The following is a 19,894-nucleotide window of genomic DNA, read 5'->3' as shown; positions in this document are numbered from 1 at the left end:
ATGCTCAGATTACCCAGTTTCAGATCGGAATATCAAAAAATTTCTGCTTGCGCTTCGCGCTCGCATTATTGATGTAAGAACATGCCCAATTACTCATCCTTTTCATGATTTACAAAACATGAATAACATGAATTTTAGGTCTACTCGTTTTTTTCCAGCTCTTGCTTCGCTCTTGCACTGTTTAGTTTTACACCTATATCGGCCTGTTCATAATATAGGTTTTCCTGTCCAATTTCATCAGAGTTGCAATTGAATTAATGAAAGGACGTTCAAATTCGAAATATTTCGTCCACCCTCTGCACACATAGTTCATTTTCATTCATTTAGTATTCAGTTCCGTTCTATATTATTCCTTTGAATTCTGTAGAAATTCAATTTAGAGAGAAATTCGTTCAAATTAATGGCCCTTAGGTGTCATTTAATTTCGCGACGACGAGCTGATCGTTTAATTTCGCCGAAAACACCATTTTCAATTCATTTATCGGCACACATAATTGCACTTAAACTTCCAAATTCAGATAACATGTTTTCTGTATTCATCTTTTTTTCAAACTTTACCCTTTCTATTTTTTGCGGATCTTTTCAGTTGGAATCATTTTATTCCATTATGATTGATAAAGACGTAATTCATGTAACACTTAAAGGATATGGTTGTAAACGCTTATTCTTTTAGTGATTGATGAGTTGGTGCAGGGGCGGATCCAGGATTTCCCAAAAGGGGGCACATTTTCTGGAGGAATATGACGAGCAAAAAAAGAAGGTTTTTAACAAAAGAATAAGGTTAATTGTGCCTCTCAAAGGGGGGGGGGGGCACGAGTTGGCTGTGCCCCCCCCCCTGGATCCGCCATTGAGTGTGTGGATGACCTAGTATGCCAATGGTAGGTATTTTTTCTTCATCATCTTGTTCTTTTTTATATCACATAATGTATATAATTTAAATCGTTTTGGGAAGGGATGGGTATCATGGTATTGACCACAGTCTATAGTTATGAAATGGAAAAAAAACGAGTTGTTCCGATGATGGTCTGTCAGATGTAAAATTCAGTAAAATTTTTAACATCCAATTTAGGAGTAAAACCCATTTCGATAATTATACAAAAGAAGTAAAAAACAACGAAAAACACTGTCCATATCCTGTAAGTGATTGCATATTAATGATTTTGAATTCTTAAACGTTCGCAAGGAAGGTACCGGTGGCGAATTTGAAAACACTACTCAGCTATTTTAATTTGATCGCTCTTTATAAATGTTTAAATGAGATAACTATGAAATCGCGTGCCATTAGAATTAAATTAAATTAAGTATTTGGCTATTTAAAAGCTGATCTCATAGGTCATTCAAATTAGTTGCAAATTGAATTATTACATCATTAAATCGTTGAAATTTTGACGAAATTGGACGGGAAAACCTATAATTGCGAAAAGTGCTTAGAATGCATTGAACATTTTGTGCAATGTTTGTGATCCTTAACAAGATAAATTACCGCGAGCGTGAAGCACGAGCAGAACTTTATAATGTACTTTCTGGCCTGATGGAAAAGGGGGCCTGTTAAGTGCTCTTTGCAGTTAGCCATAAGACGATACACAATTCAACAATTAAATAATGTAAGCGCGAAGCGCGAGCTGATAATTGTTGACATTCCGATCTAAAAAAAATTGTCATTTAATTAAGATAAGATCTAACTATAAGGCAGATTTTGAATGACTTTATCAAAGATATTTTTACGAGTATAAACATAACATTATTTTGTATGTATATTCCTTTACAAGTAGACAGCAGGGACGGCGGAAGCGGGGGGGGGGCTTCATTCATTGGTCAGCCCCCCCCCCCCCCCATTTGAAAACCGTTCCGCGGTCTCTGGACAGGGATATATAGGATGAAAATACAAATAATAGACTGATCCATAAACCATAATTCTAAAATAGATAAATTGGTTCCAAATGAGATTTAAGAACTTTAAAATATAGGAAATGGACGTAAGGAGTTTAAATGATTTTTCTCTCTTTTTTGACTGACCATCGAAATGCAAGTGTACACTGACCACTAACCATCCTCGCCCAGCCCAGGCTAGCTTCATCTTCAACAATTTAAAACGTATAATATTTTTTGAATGTCTTATTGCACGAAGCACTGATATTGACTCATAATCAAACCAGCTTTTTTCATGAAAAGCGAGGATTCGGAAAAATAATCATCCAATTTTTTTTAAATCGATAAAACAACAACTCAGCATTTCCCTCGTGATTTTGTCAGAAATTTGTACGTAGTTGCTTGATAAGGGTTATTTTCACCTTTCACAGAAATTTGAAAAATCGTTTGATAATCTATATGAAAACCCATTGACATCATTTTTCATATATTATGATATGAACCATTATTCAACGATCAACAGTTTACTTGAATAAGTCTTGGATTGAGAAGTGGATGATTTCGAAATAGAGGGGTGCAAAAACAAGTTTGATTAATTTCAATTTCAATTTATTTACCATCTTTAAAAATAAGTGTACATTAAAGACCAGAAGACAGCTTATTATATTTTATGTCCGTTTCTATAAGCATTTGGCCTCTCACCTATACAGTGTCTTTAGCGAAAAAATAAGACCTCTCCATCTTTTCCTTGATAACATTGCCTATTACATTAAATTTCTCCTCAACTGTTCAAGCGATAAAAGGTGTTTTCGTGAGGGAAAATTCCGACGATCCCTTTCTCTTAACAAAAAAAATCCCATAATAATTTAAAGGGAAATAAGCGACAGAATAGACCACAAAGGAAGTTTTACTACTTAGAATTTCCCTTTCTTAGGGGGTGTTGCAAGAAAATATTTGCAATCAATCACAAATATTCTGTTGCAATTTTACAATTGATTGATCACTTTTAACTATAGCAAATCAGATCACACTCCTTGTTTCATGGAGCAGATAAGCAATCAATCCCAAATTTGAAATTAACTGCAGGACATATTCTTGATTTTGGAAATGAAAATAGACTTGCAATTGATCGCAAGTTTCTTGCAACGCCGCATTAAAATTGACACAACATAGGCCTGTCAGGGGCGGATCCAGGATTTTCAAAAGGGGCACCTTTTCCCTGGGAAAAATTTGACAAGAAAAAAAAGTAAAAAAAAAAATTAAGGATATTTCGTCTACGGAAAAAAATGACAAGGAAAACAATTCTTTACATTCAAAGGGTGGGGGGCACACTTCTGTTTTAACGGCATTTTTACGTTATTATTTTTTTAATGCTCCTCTCAGGGGGGGGGCACGCCCCCCCCCTGGATCCGCCAGTAATGTACTGTATAATTATAATCAAGAATACCGTTAAAAAGGTTTTATTATAATATTACACGAAAAACACAGTGGCTTCTGGCTGTAACGTATCAGTGGTAAAAGTATCTAGCTGTTTTTATCCAGTACTGGTACCCTTTTTAGGGGGGCTTTAGGGGGCTTTGGCCCCCTAAAAAAAAGTATGTTCTATTCAGGGATGGATCCAGGATTTTCTAGGGGGGGGGGCACAGTTTCCTGATGAAAAAATTGACAAGCTAAAAAAAAGCTTTATCAATGGGCATTAAGCCCACGAAAAGTTTGACAAGAAAAAAAAGGCCTTCACTTTGAACATCAAGGGGGCCACACTACACTTCCGTTTGAACGACATTTTTACTCTAAATATTTCAATTGTGCCTCTCAAAAGGGGGCACGTACGGGCTGGCTTTGCCCACCTCCCCCCCCCCCCCCCCCCCCGATCCGCCAGCTGTTCTATTACCCTGTTCTAGTAATTGCCAAAATTCAAACATGCGTTTTTCTTTTCAGTTGGGTTTATAGATGGATAGATCGATATGCTATATAATATTTTTGCTTAGTTTTAATGCCCCAACCCCAGTTTCCACCGTCTCCGCCGCATGCACCTGCGCGCACTGTAGCTGTAGAATTTGCATTAATCTGAAGATAGAATCGGAAAAACTTGGCGGTACCGGTAATATGAGCGGACAATTTGAAAAAATGGCAGAGCAATCGAATGCTAGGAAGTTAACTCGCCATTATTTCGGGGAGACATGATTCTATCATTTCTAACTTCATTTGGAACAATTATTTGAAGGTAAAGTAGGCAATTAAGGGAGGCAATTAGGCATCCGACCTCGAGTGATGTTCGGGTAGGCTCCACTCTAACCCACTCATTCAATGAACAAGGTTATAATATAACCTTGTTCTCAGTTATATCTCCATGTGTGGCAAAATAAGGGTGGCAATGTTTGGCTAATTTTCTCTTTTGGTTTGGGGCAAATGCTTGATGTTTTTACACTGACAGTTTCCATTACACCTATTATTCATACAACTTTGCTCTTATTTAAAATTGATAGTTTAAATCATTTTTTTCTTAATTAAAAATAGAGATCAAAAAATGAAAATTTTCTTGCCATATTACTTTCCACCAATAGAGGGCGTACACAAAAATATGCCCAAAATTCAAGTTTTTGAGCGCTCTGGTGAATACAAAAATTATTCCCAAGTTACTAATGAAAAATAAATTGCAACTGTACAGAAATTAGTAATTTTGGTCACAAAAGTGATATTTTAATGACTTTTTAAAGTGTGTGCTCTGGACAACATTGGCATACCATAGTCCTACCTGTAGATTCCCCACAGGCAGGGTGGTAGCAGTGAACAAGTGCTCTAACCCAGGCCAAGGGGGAGCTTCCAACTGAAGGCAACTTTGAAGGCTTTATTTACTAACCTCGCATGTTGTGTGAGTGACCATGGTCTAGGTACTTCATGCTCTAACCCAGGGAGCTCCACTCGTACCGTGGCGGTATGCCGTACCGGTACTGAAGTGGAGTGGATCTACACGAACATAGGCCCTATTTATTTGTAAGCCTATTTGGGACCTGTGAATGATAATTTGTTTTGTTTATGAATCATAATCTGATAATCATTATCCAGTATGTTTCACGGTAATTATCTTTTGTGGGACGTTGGGTCAGGAATGCATGCATAGCCCACTGGAGGCGTCTGGGGAGTGAAAGTCATATACCGGTAGGGACTGTATATGTATGTATGGTCACTCCCCACTGACGCCTGGGACCCCTACCTATAATATATTCCCCCACGTACGGGTACAAAACCAGAGACTTTCGCCCACGAGAATTCTACTGTCCCTCTAAAAGGTCTAGCCCTAAAACGTACATGGGGTCCAACTAGCCTGGGGCGTTGTGGGGAGTGAAAGTTCACTTTCACTCCCCACAAGGCTAGGTCCAACTTCATTTCCAGCATTTCTGAAGTTTTTGAAATGACATCATAACTTAGAAAGTATATGGACCTAGTTCAATATGAAACTTGGCCATAAGGTTAATCAAGTACATGTATTACTGAACATCCTATTAGAGTTTCATGTCACATGACCAAGGTCAAAGGTCATTTAGGGTCAATGAACTTAGACCATGTTGGAGGAATCAACATCGAAATCTTAACCTGAGGTTAAGTTTTTGAAATGTCATCATAACTTAGAAAATATATGGACCTATAGTTCATGAAACTTGGACATATGGTTGATCAATTACACGTACGTGCACGAGCCATAGACCCAACGTCAGCTTAAAGGGCGACGCCATATTGCCAGATTCTGGCCAGATTTGGCGCGCGCCCTCACCCGGCTAACGTTGAGCGCCATTCATCTATACACTAATTCCTCTTGATTACCATTGATAAAAACCTCGTTCAAATCTTTTCCGGAATTATTATGAATAAGCGATTGATGTTTTTCCGTTAATCAAATATCCGTTATTATACCCATATTTTTGTGATATTTATAACATTTTTATTTTAATCACAATTTCAGTCCAAACGCGGGTCAGTTTTTGAGAACCCACGTTGTTTGTGCATGCCCACGTATGGCCTTACGCGTATTGAACGGAATGATGTTGGGTCGAACACCAGAATATTGTTGTGATTGTTTGTTCCGTGTTTGTTGGGGATGAAGCTATGATGGCGACCAGTCACGTTTGACAGTACCGCCAAATCGTTAAGATTAACTAATTAAGGTCAAGGTGAGACAAGAGAAATGAGCAAGGCGCTTTATGGGGGGGGGAGGGAGAGAGAGAGAGAGAGGGGGGGAGTTAAGAGGACCCAGTGGGGATACAGTTTCATCATCAGTGCAGGGCGTCGATGAACAACTTGATTCTTTTTCTTCAAAATGTGGAAAGTGACAGAAAAATCAGAAAAAGGTTAATTGGTTCTTATTTTTTGAAAAAAAAACCCAGAATTTATCAAGATTGCTGTTTATTCTTCATCATGGTTGTAGAATTTAATAAAGTATAATTCTTTCAAAAAACTCAAATTGTGATTAATCGTATTGGATTTATTTCACTCTTTTCTTTCGCCTTGTTTTTTTTTCTTCCAAAAATCAGGGAGATGAAAAATATGAGAGCTAGGACGTAAACATATGGACTCCGTAACACAAAGGTTTACGATGAATAGCAAAAATGAAAGAACGCTTCTGATTGGTTCTTAGTCAGTATTTTGCGACAAATGCACGTGTAACATTGATCTTGATTAGCCAATTCATTTAGAGATTGATCGCTAATCTTTGTGTTACGGAGCCATGGTGAAGTTATGACGTTGGAGAGGGCGCAGCCCCATGCACTTGCAGATCCAGATTGATTTTCATGGGGGACACTTAGAGTGCCCCTATATTTCTTCAGTATTATTTTTACACGCAAAAAAGTCAAAGAAGACATCATGCCACTCATGCCACCGACAGCTGCCTCGTCAAGGGGGGCGGTCAATTATTTTGATTTTGTTTTCATTTTGTCCTCGAAAGGGAAGCCGGGGGGGGGGGGTCAATTCATTTTATATACATTTATATTGTGTTTATATATGGGAGGGGGTCTGCTACTGAGCATGTTTTTACAAGGGCTTAATATAACAGCAATGGCACGATTTAACACAATAAAATGTATCATGGAGTTTTATACTAAATTAATACATAATTAATAATTGTTTTAATTGAAAATGAAAATAATGAAGGCACCCATAGATCTTAAAAATATCTCATAAATACAGGCCTAAACCTGTATGAAGTTGAACAGGCATGAAGTATAAATGTTTAGCTATAGCTGAATTGATCCCGCAACCAAATAATGTTGGCATAAACTAGCTGTTATATCAGTGGCGTAACGACATGAACGAGCGAAAAAAAATTGGGGGTTATACACGATATGGCGTATCGATCAGGCAAAATTTAAAAAGAATTTAGTAAGTTGCAACCGACATGAGCATAATTTTGATGTTTTGGTTACAAAAATCCAATTGAACAAGTTCACAAGATTCTCTTTCTTTTTCTTTTTTTTTTCTGAATTGGGGGCATATGCACGACCCCCCCCCCCATTAAATCAGACATTAAGCACCACTCTGTTCTGCCACTGTCTAAAATTGGATTTAATCTTTTAGAATTTTAATCTCTTATCTAATTAATCTAAAGGGATAAGAGTAAGACAAAAAATAGTTGCAGATTACTTATTTCAAAGTATTTTTACTTAACTCCCCAACTCTGCTCTTGCTGCACTGCACGTAACGGCCCTCCACCAAATTGCCAGGCCGACTCGCCCCGTGAGCAAGTGACGGCGTTCGCGTAAGTTCACCCGAAGCAATGACTAAATTCTGGCCATAAACATCACCTAACTAATCACTCTCTGACAATATTTCAAAGTGTATTTTATTACAGTCGATCCTTTGGGCCATTAAACGATAATATTTTCAATGTTATCATGACAAATAATTTTAATGAGATAGTGGCATTGTAGAAAAAACAAATTTATAAGCACGAAATGGCACCAGATATATCATCAAACATACAGCGCAGCGTTCGGGACTGGTGAGTGGGACGGCTCGCTTGGTGTTTTCGCCCCAACGAATTCGGCGAAAACGTTACCATTGCGCCGTGCGAATGTTAAATCTGCGGCTCTCAATCAGAGACTTGAATGTCTCTTTTTGCATTATCGAAAATAAATCATAGACTTTGTTTGATTTATTTACAAGTAAGTTGCATATCCGTCGTGATAATTAGGAAAATCCATGATGTCTTCTAATTCTGTAAAAACTATGTCTTCAAAATGCCTATGTCAGAAAATTGCCGGAAATCGTAAAAACTTGCCTAAAATATCTCTTTTTGAAAGTTCATCCATGGTCTGGAAAAAAATGTTATAACTTTTGTAGACGTATACCGTAAACAAATACATCCTCGATCACTGAAATAAAGTGTTTGCTAAGCTTTTGTAATTCAGGCCATGTTACCATGACAACTTGGGAAAACCCTTATTTTTTCGAAAAAAAACTTTGGTTTTAAGGGTCATTTTACAGACATAAAACTAACCCAATTTTGAAGAATTGTGTTTAAATTTCACATAAAATTAAATTATCTATGTTTATACTTTCGTATATGAATATTCATATTTCTTATAGAATCTTAGTTTTTGATTGGTCAATGTTTCAGTCATGGATAATGACAGAGCGTAAAAATCTGAAAATGCGCATTTTATCGGCAACCAACAAGCAAGATGGCGGAACACATTAAGTTGGCGCTTTGCACGTACGTGATTATCACTGAACATCCTGCGTGAGTTTTATGTCACATGACCAAGGTCAAAGGTCATTTAGGGTCAATGAACTTTGCCGAATTGGGGGTATCTGTTCAATTAACATCATAACTTTCAAAAGTTATTGGTCTAGTTCATTAAACTTGGACATTAGAGTATCAAGTATCACTGAACATCCTGTGCGCATTTCAGGTCATATGACCAAGGTCAAAGGTCAATGAACATGGTCGAATGGGGGTAACTGTTGAATTACCATCATAACTTTGAAAGTTTATGGATCTGATTCATGAATCTTGGACATAAGAGTAATCAAGTATCACTGAACATCCTGTGCGAGTTTCAAGTCACACGATCAAGGTCAAAGGTCATGTAAGGCCAATGAACTTTGGTCATGTTGTTTTTTTTTTGTTGAATAACCATCATATCTCTGTATGTTTTATTGGTCTAGTTCATAAAAAGTGGACATAAGAGTAACCATGTATCACTAAACATCTTGTGCGAGTTGTGCGAGTAGTTTTCAAAGTCAGCACTGCTGCTATATTGAACCGCGTGATGCAGGTGACACGGCCAGAGGCATTCCACTTGTTAAAGAAGAATTCTTTAAAAAAACCGAGAGATTTGTTATGAGAAGATGGGAAGAGCTTACGGCCTTGTTTAAGTCGCCATCTTGAGTTCTTTGTCTTCTGCTTGGCAAATTTGCGTACTGTCGTCAAGCGGAAGACAAAGAATTGCGCACTTTGATGCAAAAATTACTTTTGCAGAAAACGCATTTAAAGAAAAGTTTTTTTAAAACCAGCCATAAGTGCACCTACAAGGAGAGCAAATTATTTACCAGTTTCTTCGTTAAAAAGTTCAGGTTCCAAAGTTTCATCCTGTATCTTTATATTTCATTGAAGTTAATTATTTACGCCGCAGTGGGCAACGTAACAGAGAGGACGGTTCGTGGAATAGATACAGTGCGCTGAACTTTCGCATTGAAGTGCGCAGAGAGGACAAATTGTGGTGCGTGCGACGAAATCTTAACCCAAGGTTAAGTTTTTGAAATGACAGCATAACTTAGAAAATATATGGACCTAGTTCATGAAACATGGACATAAGGTCAATCAAGTATCACTGAACATCCTGTGCGAGTGTCAGGCCACATGATCAAGGTCAAAGGTCATGTTAGGTCAATGATCTTTGGCCACATTAGGGGTATTTGTTGAATTACCATCATATCTCTGTAAGTGTATTGGTCTAGTTCGTAAAAAGTGGAAATAAGAGTAACTAAGTATCACTGAACATCTTGTGCGAGTTATAGTTGTTTTCAAAGTTAGCACTGCTGCTATATTGAATCGCATGATGCAGGTGAGACCGCCAGAGGCATTTCACTTGTTTTAGATATCAAATTTATCCAAAATAATGTAAAATATATATGTTCTCTAATTGAAAATGATCATCAAATTTAAAAGATTGTTCAGCAAAAACCGTAAAAGATATTTGAAAAAAGTTTTAATTTCTTTAAAATAAATTTAAGGTTTTGTGAAAAAGGACACATTCAGATGCATATTAATTTTGAAATTTACTGTTTTTACCCTATCCCATGTGGAATTGCCTAAGTTTAGATGAAACATATCACTATGTGGGTAAATTGCCAATACGTCCATTGCCAACTCGTCCATTCTCCACACGGTCTACCTTCATTTAGTCTAATGCCATTCTGTCCATCACCATTTCGTCTCATTAGTCATCAATGATGGCATCGTAACTGATTTCCTTTATGTCAAGTTGTAATTTGTTGCATTTTAAAAATTGAGTCAGCCTGATTTATGCCTCATAAACTTATATGATGCCATTAATGACGATGGTATATCCATGATTTTTGTATCTTTATATTAATGCAGAGACAGAGCTTGTGGCCTAGAGAAAATTCCTATCCCTGTTGAGAACTCAATCATCGATGATGGCATCCCAACTGGACTTCATGTCAAAGACAACTTTGAAGTAGATCGAGGATGATGGTGCCCCAGTGGACTTCCTCTACCTGAAGACAACTGAACTCTGTCAACGATGATTACGTCCAACTGGCCTTCCTCTACGTCAAAGACAGCTGTGAAATTGATCAATGGTGATGGTGTCCCAGTGGACTTCCTCTACCCCAAAGACAACTGTGAACTTGATCAACGATGATGACATCCCAACAGATTTCTTGTAAACAATGGAGGTGAGAATGATACCGGTAATTCTAGAAATATGCAAATATGCCAACCTCCCTGTTAGTCATATGAACTATGGTTTTTATTGTCTCACCTGCGAAGCAAAGTGAGACTATAGGCGCCGCTTTTCCGACGGCGGCGGCGTCAACATCAAATCTTAACCTGAGGTTAAGTTTTTGAAATGACATCATAACTTAGAAAGTATATGGACCTAGTTAATAAAACTTGGCCATAAGGTTAATCAAGTATTACTGAACATCCTATTAGAGTTTCATGTCACATGACCAAGGTCAAAGGTCATTTAGGGTCAATGAACTTAGACCATGTTGGAGGAATCAACATCGAAATCTTAACCTGAGGTTAAGTTTTTGAAATGTCATCATAACTTAGAAAATATATGGACCTAGTTCATGAAACTTAGACATAAGGTTAATCAAGTATCACTGAACATCCTGCATGAGTTTCACGTCACATGACCAAGGTCAAAGGTCATTTAGGGTCAATGAACTTTGGCCGAATTGGGGATATCTGTTGAATTCCCATCATAACTTTGAAAGTTTATGGATCTGATTCATGAAACTTGGACATAATAGTAATCAAGCATCACTGAAAATTTTGTGCAAGTTTCAGGTCTCATGATTAAGGTCAAAGGTCATTTAGGGTCAATGAACTTTGGCCAAATCGGGGTATTTGTTGAATTACCATCATAACTTTGAAAGTTTATTGGTCTAGTTCATTAAACTTGGACATTAGAGTAATCAAGTATCACTGAACATCCTGTGCGCGTTTCAGGTCACATGACCAAGGTCAAAGGTCAATGAACTTTGGCCGAATTGGGTGTATCTGTTGAATTACCATCATAACTTTGAAAGTTTATGGATCTGATTCATGAAACTTGTACATAAGAGTAATCAAGTATCACTGAACATCCTGTTTGAGTTTCAGGTCACATGATCAAGGTCAAAGGTCATGTAAGGTCAATGAACTTTGGCCATGTTGGGTTTTTTTGTTGAATAACCATCATATCTCTGTAAGTTTATTGGTCTAGTTCATGAAAAGTGGACATAAGAGTAACCATGTATCACTGAACATCTTGTGCGAGTTAGAGTAGTATTCAAAGTCAGCACTGCTGCTATATTGAACCGCGTGATGCAGGTGAGACGGCCAGAGGCATTCCACTTGTTTAAAATGTGAAGGCTTTAAGAAAAAAAAAACCTTTTCACAATAATATTACAATGTGCAGCATCAGAATACATTTTCCCTACAATTACTGTTATTGTGTGTGCAATTTTAGAGTCCTGTGCATTATCAAAGATCACTGAAAAAAAAATTTTTTCGTTACCTAGAGTTGTAAAATCATGAAGTTTAAACTGAGCCTAGAATGAAAAGAATGTGCTGGAAAACAAGATGTTCAAAATGATCAGGTATGAAACCAAACAGTTTGGTCAATGATTTAGGCACAGTTATTTTCCCTTTTGTCATGTCTATAAATATTGTTTGCATTTACCTTGACTTGGACGAAAACTAACACATATTTTACATATTTTTTTAAATTTATTAATTCATTTTTCACATATTAATTATAATAAAAAGAACAAAGATAAATTTTGAAGAAATAGTATCATTGAGTCAACTTGATTTATGCCTCCTAAGCATTATGATGCCATTAATGACGATGGTAATTTTAATGAATCCCTGATCTTGATATCTTTATGTTAATGCAGAACCAGAGCTCATGGCCTGGAGAAGACTCTGATCCATGTTGGGAACTCAGGCATTGATGATGGCATCCCAGTCCTCTATGTCAAAGTCAACTGTGAACTTGGTCAACGGTGATGGCGTCCCAACAGATTTCCCGTACATCAAAGACAACTGTGAACTCGGTTATGGTGACCCATTGGGCGTCCTCTGTTTCAAAGACAACTATGAATTTGAGTTATCGATGATGACCCGTTGGATGTGTTGTACATCAAAGACAACAGTGAACTCGGGTTATTTATGATGTTGACCCATTGGATGTCCAGCACACCGAAGACAACTGTGATCTTGGTCAACGATGAAGATTCTCAACAGATTTCCTAAAGATATTTCAAGAACGACTTTGAGTTATCAAGACTGAATATTGGCAGGAGTTGTGAACACATGCAGGTAAGAATGATACTCCATGATACTAACAAATACACAAAGATGCCAACTACCCTTTTAGTTGATTGCAATGTGTATGTACTCAAAAGAAAATTTGTTAAGTATTTTGTTAATTGAGTGCTTTTTTCATTACCAAAAGGATTTGCTTATTAAAGTAAAATCTCATTACATTTAAATTGAAGTGCATGGCAGCTGAAGCAATTATGAAGGGAAATCGAGAGGCTTGGAGACTGAAAAATTGCCTTTTTCGCAACTTAAAAGAAACCTTTAAAATCAGTAGACGTGGTTCCGTATCTCAACTTTCTTCCTTTCACCTCACTCCCAAACAGCTGCGAAGAAACACCTGCCATCATGAATTGACTGCAGAATTAAAGAAAATAAAAATCATATCTACAATGGAGCAAAGTCAAATGTGCAGTGTCGATATACCTTATACATGTAGGCTGGGTGCGGTTCTCAGCTGTATGTAAATTAGCACTAAGAGCTGCCGAAACCAGTAACCAATGCGAAACATGCTAAACCAAAATCATCGATAGGAACAAAAGATCACGCGTAGGTCACAGGTTGATGGGAAAGTGCGCAAACTCACAGGATTGATAGGGATACAAATTAGGTACGCTATCTTATTTACGAATGCAGCAAAACATTATCCTCTTGTAAACATTAAACAAAGTTAAACAATTTTGGCACGTTCTTGTGACAAGAGGAATAAAAACATTTTCAAAAATATCTCCGTCAATGAATGAACAAAATGTACCCGTTGGTCCACCGTGTTTACATCCCTTGTGACTTACATGTATACTGAAAGCAACTAGTGATGTTACCCACATCTAACTCATTGCCAATTGAAACCGGTTAACCCAGTACAAAACCTAGCACAATTTCAGAATTCAGTCGGCAATGACGTAAGTAGAGTTTCATGAACTGGTCAGTATGAACCTCCTTTTCTTTGTCATCTTTTTTAGAATGGACATCTATTGCCAGACTTCAACTCCCAGGAGCCTCCTATGATCCTTGAATGTAACAGTGCATGCAAGTGCTGGAGGAACTGTCGCAATCGCTTCATACAGTATGGCTTCAGGATAGAAATACAGATGTTTTCATTAGTTCTACAATGGGATGAGTTTTCGGATGTAGGATGCAGGATGTTTTTCGAGGCTCTCTTCTATATGAGTAAGTACAATAGGGAATCAAAGAAGATCTAATCATCAATGATGTAAAGGCTGGCCCCAGTGCACTTTCAGATGTAAAATGTTTAAAAAATTCTTGCCATCCATTGGAAAATGCTACATGCATCCGTTGTGTACTCATTGCATACTTGTTTCATATGCATCCATCAAGCATCCATTCACTGTGATTTTTGCCAATTTTTGTCGATTTCTGGAGAGGATTTTAAAAAATGGATGGAGCCACTTTAAAATTTCGCTTGTCGCATACATTTTGTGTCCTTCAGCCACTGGGATTGGGCCTTAATGAGCAACCTGTGGCCAGTTTCAGAAAGAGGAACCCTGGGCAAACACTCTTATACATGTAGCTGGAGTAGTAGTGACAATCAAAAACAGAAAAGACAATGAACTCCAAACTCAGATTAAATTGGCTCACTCATTTACTATGAATGTTTAGTTTAAGTACAGCATGTGTAGATAAAATTATATTGCCAGGGAAAGGGGGGCACTTCATTGACGAGTGGATACCATGTGTGACCATGAGGTTTCGAAAAGCACTCTAAACAAGTATTTTCCACATTCTGATAATGCGCCCCTTAACAAGTGTTGGCGTTTGAAACCCTACAGTCAGCCGGCAGGTCCCAAGAAAGTGGCTTTTTTCATCCAAGTGATATTCATGACTTGAGATGTTTTGCATATTTAATGAGCTTGATGCGTACCAATACACCTCTTTTCATTCGGTCATTGCTACTCTAATTGTGCATCGAATTTCATGATTTTGGTATATAGGTTAAATTTTTTATCTAAAATATGTTACAAAATAATTATTTTCACCTGACAAAAGCTGCTATTTTCACACTTTATTCTTGTTTGGGCCCCAAATGATTTTTAGATCATGATAAAGCTGAATATGTATGTTTTAAAATAGTATAGGTTTCAAAATAAGAATTTGTTTAATCGGGCCAAGATCACACTTTTCATTGGAAAAGTACATAAAGCAGCTTGGAAACAAGAATACTGCACTCTGATTGGTCAAAGAGACCACACACTGGCAAATTCCAACGGTTCCAGTGCCTGGGTTCAAGGGAAGGTCACACTTTCTCATGTGGTAATCTCCCCAAATTACCCCCTCCTGTTGTTCTGTGAACCTTATCCGGCCAATCAGAACTCTGGATTTCATGCAAATACAAAATTTCAGAAATCTTGTCTCGTACCTTGGTGGGAAAAATATGATCTTGACCCGATTGAAAGGTGCCGCATATCAAGAGTGGCACTGTGAGAATGTAAAAAAGTTCGGCTTTATGGTGATATAAATATCATTGAGGCTCAAAATAAAGTTTTGCACAACTTGCAAAAGAAAACAGAGGAAGAAAATTCAGTTTTGAGGCACATTTTCAGGCCAGAAGTTTACTTATTTATCAAAATATTTTATCCAAAATAAATGACCAATATGAAAGAATAACATTTACTCTATCTGATTGTACAATAATATTTCATTTAACTTGAGGTTAAAACAGGTAAATTCTTAGAGAAAGAAAATCTCACGAATCACAAGATTTTGCAAGGAGGAGGATTCAGCCACGAGATGATTTGGATGAATCTGGCCTTGTTGCTCATATAGCAGCTCATTAGCTTCTGACTGCCCTACCCTTAACAAGTATTGGAAACAAAACAGTTCCCTTGACAAATATTCCCTTAATTGAACAATATCTTAATTGTTATGTCACAGACGTCAGCTTTACCGTAAGTTTCATTGGATTTAGTACCACCCCACACACCTTGCTCAAATTGGACCCTAAACACGTAGTGTTGGTGCAAAAAGTACATCTTTTTCTTGCCTTTTTATACCCTCGCAGATTAGACCGTAAACACATAGTTTTCCTAGCGAAATATATACCCTTTTTTTCATTATTATTTTTTTTGACACCTTTATTACGCTACGTGTTATTTTGGTCATGCATGTGATCCACTCATCAATGGAAGTACCCCCCCCTTGTAGAAGCCATGGCCACATCGATGCATGTGGCTATTGAATCTAATGGTCTTGGTTAAATGTTATTGGCAAATATCATGCATACTAGTATTCTGGTGGGTGTGTCATGAATTGCAAAATGAATGGGACATGTTCTTAGGGACTAGGTCAGCTACATAGGGTTATATCATTTAGCACAAAGAAAGGGTCTCCGGTCGTGTGTCAAGACTTAAGTACATGTACATGAAACCATCAGCTTTATGAATCACCCACTCGGTGTGAAATAATGCTGTGAGTTGGGGGATTATTCAAGGTATGAAAGGTCAAAGTAATACGATTTTGCCCGCGCAGGATACTTGGATACAAAACTCTGCAATCCAAAATACTCTATGTTGAATTATTAGTCTTAAATTCAATTTGTTCACACTGAAATGTCATAGCAATATTATTTTATCACTCAATAGCCATCAGTTACATGTCACACTTTTCAGTTCAAATTGCATGGAGACATTCTAAATACAATGAGTATTCATTATAAAGTCTCCTAATTTGTTCCTGAATATACCAATCTATATTACTTAGAGATAAAAAAAAATGATTGTACCTTAGAAAATCAAATTAATGTTTTGTAGGCCAAAATTTGCGATGCCTCATTGGAAAAAGTTGACATCTGTTGCGCGTGTTAATGCTAAAGTGAATGCATGGGACTGTTCAGCGCTGGGCAATGCGGTTCAACCGGATATGCTGTTTACAAGGGTCCAGGAGATGGGAGAGAAATTTGCCCGCATATTTCTTTGCAAAATTTTGACCTTTTTATTTAAATTCTTACCATTGGTTTTCATTTTTGAAGCATCACAGTCACATTACATTGCACTAGCTCTCTGCGCTGCCTGCGCACGATGTTGACCCGAAGTTAGAAATTGGGCCTGTGTTCGCTGCAGCCAATAAATGGCGCAGCTTATCGTGAATCCACTGAATTGTGTCATGGTTTTACTGCTTTTTGATGACTGTAAATGCATGGTTTTGCAATGGTTTCACCACAATAGCATGATTGTGATACGTCCCCATGGTAAACCAATGTAATTGTGTTCCAGTTTACAATGGTTTTACATCATTATAGTTCTACTGTTTCACAGACCCCATCATACAAAAAGATGTTTTGTTTTATAGGAGGCACGATAGCTCAGTCGGTAGAGCGGGGTTTCGGATTCCGGTGACCCGGGTTCGATTCCCAAGTGGTGCGCTAGTGCCCTTTGGTAAGGCATTTATCCTCATTACCAGGTCCCTCGGAGAGGACCTTAAGCTGTCGGTCCCCTGGTTGCTTGCTCACAGGCATTCATGCTTTCTAATCAGTCAGGTAAAACCTCGATATGACATAATTATATTTTTATGTAAGGGACTATAGAAGAAGTAGAAAGTAAAGTATTAAAGGGGAAATAATCCATCAACTTCCTATTCTACCTATATCTCGATTTTTACAGAGCTCTCCTGAATGCAAGGCTACCATATAGCGAGAATAGCAACGTCACATCACATCGTTCCAGAGGCGACGGATGACAACGGATACTGTCTAAGGACCAACACGAAGTAGTGACAGATGACTTGACAGTGCTCTCCTTGTGCTTGTGAACGATCCCTTCAAAGAGAACTTCCAGTATCGCGTTCAAGACCTGAGTCCCGTCTTACAAAGTGTTATGATGATCCAATCAAACGTAACTCTATGGAAATCCATCAGTATCATAATTTTTTCTACAGGAAATCAACTCCTTCTCCTTTGGAAACAAAGATAATCACACTGAATCTTCAAGAGAACGATGAATGTATGAATATACATCGTATCTAGAAAATATTTTGAACAAATTTGCATTTTAGATGTTGACGTTACTGGCTTTCCATAGTTGTGGTTGATTGGACCAATTGTAACTCTTTGTAAGATGGGGCCCAGAAGATTTGAATCATGTTATGGAGCTGAAGATCAATAATGCCTGTCACACACTACGCAATCTTTTTGTGATCTAATTTTTTGAAAAAAAGTTGTAATATTGTCAAATCTTCACTTCACAAACCTTAACGAATATCAAAATTGAAATTTCAATCAATTATGAGCCTCCTTTGAAGGAATAAAGGCAAATTCAATTCCAAATCGTAGCGATGTCATACAAATCATATCATCGGCTACAATTTGAAGCCAATTACTCTGACCACAAGGTTTGCAGAGAAACAATGTTTTGTTTTCCTGGCATTATTCCAAACTTCTTGTAAGATAATTTCACTTTTTAAGTTCCGTATTTAATGCCAAATTATGATGTTTGAAAAAATTGGGTCGCAGATGGATTACATAGTGTGCGTTGGGCTTAACAGAGCATTAGATATCAAGGTTTAGACCAGGGGCCTGTTTCATGAAGCTGTTCCTGAGTTAAGAGCGACTTTAAGAACGACTGGTGAACCTTTCTTGCACTCTAAACCATCGCCAGTGAACATTTCGGTATATACCATTTACCACAAGAAATTAGTCATTCTTATAGTCACTCTTAACTTACGAACAGCTTTATGAAAAACCCACCTGCTTTCATGAAGGCCAAGTCCACTGAAACAAAAAGTTGATTCTAATAAAAAGACAAAATCAAACAAGGGTAATGCTGAAAATTTCATCAAAATCGGATGTAAAATATGAAACTTATGATATATTAAAGTTTCGCATAATTTCACTAAACAGTTATATGCCCCTCCTGGCTGGTAGGCGAATGAGGAGACTGATGACATCAACCCTTACTATTTCTCTTTTATTTTATGATATGAGTATGAAAATGAAATATTTTTATTTTCTCATTATAATGTGAAAGAATGTTTGATTTCTCCCGGAACATGTGGAATTGCCAATGTGGTATTAGACCTATTATGATTAGATGAAATGTCTTGTCAAATCTGCCCGCAAAAATGAAATGTATTATAATTCAATGAAGAAAAAGAAATTGCATATATCTGGGTTGGGCATATAACTGGTTTCTTTTTTTTTTAATATTAAATTCTGAAATGTAATAGTTTTCTTATTCGACATCAGATTTTGATGAAATTTTCAATGTGCTAATATTGATTTAAAAAAACATTCTAATCAACTATTTCTTGAGGTTGACTTGCCCTTTTAACCCTAACTTACCAGGGGAGGGGGCCTTTTCAGCCCCCCTCAACATTTTTTCGTGATATATCCGCTGTGCAATTTTTTTTTACCGTGCTGCTCTCTTTTTACCTCGCAAAATCTTCTGAGACCAAGCTTGTGGTGATGCCCGGGCACCTAGTTACGAAATTATGCAACATAGCAGGATGAAATTTCTCAAAAACGTAAAAACGTAAAAACGTATATATCATTTGCAGGGTTAATACAAAATCTGTTTTATCTAAAATTCATAAATGAGTAATTATTCTCACTTTGATATTTTGACAGGTCATTTGATTTGATGCTATTTATTGCTGAAATAGTCTCCCTGATGAAATTTGTTGAAAAAAAACCCCATAGAAATAAAGAGATGGAAAAACAATGAAATACAGAAGAAATTGATTTGGTAGCATATTTTTTCTTACTTGTAGTTGTTAGGAAGGCCACGGACTATTTTCACAAAGAATTTGCTCTCTATGAGCTTTATTGAATAATAGCAAAAAGTATATTTCATGAACAAATTTACCAATGCAATGGTATATATTTTTTCATTCTCTCCTATCATGCAAAGTTTTGTCGCGATCTTCAGCCAAGGTCTTAGGGGGGCCCTAAAAGGCCAACCCCCCCGTACCTACTTTAATCTCACAAAATAGCCCAGGTAAGTTAGGGTTAAATGA

General features: G+C 37.2%; 1 protein-coding gene across 1 annotated transcript; it reads left to right on the top strand.

Annotated features, from left to right (window-relative positions):
* The first annotated feature begins 3,941 nt into the window (after nt 1-3,941).
* Nucleotides 3,942-17,881, top strand: LOC121411845 (histone-lysine N-methyltransferase EHMT1-like). The gene is made up of 4 exons (XM_041604716.1): nt 3,942-4,093; nt 12,505-12,928; nt 13,891-14,098; nt 17,545-17,881. Exons 2-4 carry the CDS (start codon nt 12,923-12,925, stop codon nt 17,553-17,555), a joined length of 225 nt encoding a protein of 74 aa, XP_041460650.1. The 5' UTR covers nt 3,942-4,093; nt 12,505-12,922; the 3' UTR covers nt 17,556-17,881.
* Nucleotides 17,882-19,894: the final 2,013 nt, after the last annotated feature.

Source organism: Lytechinus variegatus, chromosome 3 (assembly GCF_018143015.1).
Source record: "Lytechinus variegatus isolate NC3 chromosome 3, Lvar_3.0, whole genome shotgun sequence".
Taxonomy (NCBI): Eukaryota; Metazoa; Echinodermata; class Echinoidea; order Temnopleuroida; family Toxopneustidae; genus Lytechinus; species Lytechinus variegatus.
The sequence above is the reverse complement of the archived record's forward strand: the minus strand, read 5'-3'. Positions and strand labels throughout refer to the sequence as shown.